This window comes from Cucurbita maxima, unplaced genomic scaffold (genome assembly GCF_002738345.1).
Source record: "Cucurbita maxima cultivar Rimu unplaced genomic scaffold, Cmax_1.0 Cma_Scf00013, whole genome shotgun sequence".
Lineage (NCBI taxonomy): Eukaryota > Viridiplantae > Streptophyta > Magnoliopsida > Cucurbitales > Cucurbitaceae > Cucurbita > Cucurbita maxima.
In genome coordinates this window covers 905,295-908,130 of record NW_019272029.1, presented here as the reverse complement: position 1 = coordinate 908,130, position 2,836 = coordinate 905,295, and the positions used below count along the sequence as shown (strand labels likewise).

At 40.8% G+C, this 2,836-nt stretch overlaps 2 protein-coding genes across 2 annotated transcripts; both read right to left on the bottom strand.

Annotated features, from left to right (window-relative positions):
- Positions 1-792, bottom strand: LOC111488462 (putative SERF-like protein). Its single transcript, XM_023136204.1, has 3 exons — positions 636-792; positions 447-557; positions 1-275 (listed from the first exon to the last, which is right to left on the bottom strand). The coding sequence occupies exons 1-3, from the start codon at positions 662-664 to the stop codon at positions 185-187; spliced, it is 231 nt and encodes a 76-aa protein (XP_022991972.1). The 5' UTR covers positions 665-792; the 3' UTR covers positions 1-184.
- A 566-nt stretch (positions 793-1,358) lies between these two features.
- LOC111488241 (E3 ubiquitin-protein ligase RNF8-like) lies at positions 1,359-2,722 on the bottom strand. Its single transcript, XM_023135936.1, has one exon. It carries the CDS (start codon positions 2,450-2,452, stop codon positions 1,370-1,372), a length of 1,083 nt encoding a protein of 360 aa, XP_022991704.1. The 5' UTR covers positions 2,453-2,722; the 3' UTR covers positions 1,359-1,369.
- Between the last annotated feature and the right edge of the window lie 114 nt (positions 2,723-2,836).

Sequence of the window (2,836 nt, the reverse complement as noted above, 5' to 3'; positions counted from 1 at the left end):
TTTGACATCATTTTCATTCAAATATGAATAAGTTGGAAGAGAGAACAAGCATTTGAAGCCCAGCAAAAACTACAAAAATAACCATTCGAAAGCAGAGTCAAACTCGTTCTAATGCAAAGGAATCCAAGTAATGGATGGATTTTACCATAAATCTTCTCCTACTTACTCCAAATCGAATCTGCAGTTACTTAATTTTACCTCCGCCGCCAGCGTTGATTCCTCCGGCAGCCATTGCAGCTTTTCTCGCCGTCTTCTCCTGAAGAGCTTTTGCATCCCTGAACACAAATACAGCTCCATTCATTCAATATCAAAGAACGACTTCCCAAATTCTCACTCCAAAACAGATTCTTTTGGTAACTAATTAATTTTTGTTGTCAATTTTTGAAAATCAAGCTCATAAATGTTACTTAAGATGAATTTTGATAACTAAGAAAGAGAAATGGAACCTTTCGCGTCGCTGTTCAGGCGTCGAGCCGTCGTTTCTCGGTTGCTTGGTCTTGCTTCCAGCCCTAGCTTGAGCCCTTTCTCGATCTCGATCTCTCTGGTTTCCGCGTTCGCTTCAGTTAAAGACAAACAAACATAAAACCACAAAATCTACGACAAAGTCGCTCTATGTAAACTTTATTAACTCTAACCTATTTCGTTGCCTAAAATCATCGATCATCAGCAGGATTTGAAGAAATCACAACAAAGAAAATTTCAAAAACAAAATTACAAAAATCCTCTGATTCTACTCCTCCTCTGTTCATAAAAGAATCAAAAAAATAAAAAAGAAACAAGGAACGAAAGGAAGGATATGAGACATGGTAATGAATGTATCTGCTTGGATCTATAAATAATTCATATACAAAGCTTAGTACCAATGTCATTTGTCTAACCCATTAACACTTAATTATTCACATTAGCTACTCATCTTTTGAGTTGGTTCCGCTGGATCGTCGGCCGAGACCTTTGGTCTCTATCCAAATCTAATGAAAAAAAATTGGATTACTTCTTATGAACTCATTAGAATAATTCTGATCTAGTTCATGGCCTATTAGAAGTAGAAGGCGCTGATTGGAATTGGGATCTTCAAGGACAGAAAAAACCCGAACCCAGGAATCACTTAAATATGATACAAGATGGAAGTTGTTCTATCGAGATTTCTCTATATAAAGTAGTGGTATACTTTAAGCACTAAAATGATCCAGGTGTGTGAAAATATTAAAGAACGAGAACGATGAATCTTAATCCAATCACTTTTCAAGTATTTGAGGATTGTGTTACTTTTTTTTTATAGAAATTAGTAGTAAATGAAGGGTAATAAGTATTTTTTTTTTTTTTTTCTTTTAGCTATTCAATTACAGGGGAAAAAAAAATGGAGGGAAAATCAGAAGATGTCAAGAATCTCCAAAATAAAGCCATTGCAAAGTGGACAGTTCCCTCTACTCACCCAAAGCTCTCTTGAACACAGCCTACAAAAGGTGTGACCACACGGGATAAATGCCGCCCCTTTATAACGCACCATGCACACGCAGCAACGCCGTTCTGCTCCCCAGCTGTGTTCTCCGCCGCGTTTGGCTGTGACCTTATGATGAATTTCTTCTTCTTCTTCTTCCTCTTCCTCTTCTATTCTGTATCTTGACCCTTCCAACCCCATTTTCCTGTCCGTTTCCTCTAACAGATCCATAAGTGACATTCTCACCGGCGCCGCCGAGCTGGATTCTTGTTGTTCTGGTTGTTCCTGTTCTTCTTCTTGTTCTTCTTCGTGGGCGGTGCTTTCTGCGTCGGCGGCTTCTTGAGCCACCACTGTTTCTCTAGCTGACATCGATCTCTCCATTGCAAGCGCAGCCGAGAGACGGCGCGCGCCGTCACGCGCTGGATCAGACAAGTCCGTGAAACTCTCGCTCCGTTCTAGGGTGAATCTCGTCGAGCTATGCCGCGACATTTGTGGCTTTTGGAGGCTCCGCCTACTGCCGGAGCCGGAAGCGGTGGAGGAATTGTTGTTTTCTGGAGAATCGCCGGAATTGGCAGCCTCGGACTTTGGCCTCGCGTTCAGACTTAACCGCGACGAGCTCCGCCGTGAAATCTGCCTGAGAGACGGTGCGGCACCAGTGGTGGTGGTGGATTCCGACGATTGTTCTTCGCTTGGCATCATCTCCGCCGACGAAAAACTAGGTATACGAAGCGAATTCGGCGACAGAATTTGAGATCTGAGATTCAAACGAAGGCGATCTCTCAAAAACTTCCAAGATTTCCTCTCTCGGTTACCGACAGGAGATATCCCAACGTCGTCTCTTATAATATCGAGCAAAGTCCGGCCGTTTAGTCTCACAGCCGGCGAAGGGCTCGGCGAAGCTCTATTATGAATGGTCAAAACGTCGTTGAGTGTCAAACCACGGGCGAACTCTCTGCCATCGCCGACCGCTAACATCTGATCGTAAAGCGTAATCCTCCGCCGATCACCTTCCATAGATTATCACAAAGAAAAAAAAAAACCAGTTAAACACGAAAAGAACAAAAAAAACCCTAAATCCTCAACAAGAAGAACCGTCGAGATTTCATCGGGAAAACAACAAAATCATTCCAATTCCAAACAACGGAAGCATCAAATTCCTTCAACAGATCCGAAAACAGAACAAAGAAGAAAAAAAATCTAAGAATCTGAGAAACAACAAGGAAGAAGAAGAAGAAGACATTGAGAGATTCAAGATCTCTGCTAACAAGGAATCATTTATATATAATCGAGATTGCAAGCTTCTTTATGTACGAAACTGAAAAGGTTGAAACTGAAAAAGTTAAAACAGAAAATTAAAAAAAAAAAAAAAAAAAAAAAAAAAAAAAAAAAAAAAAAAAA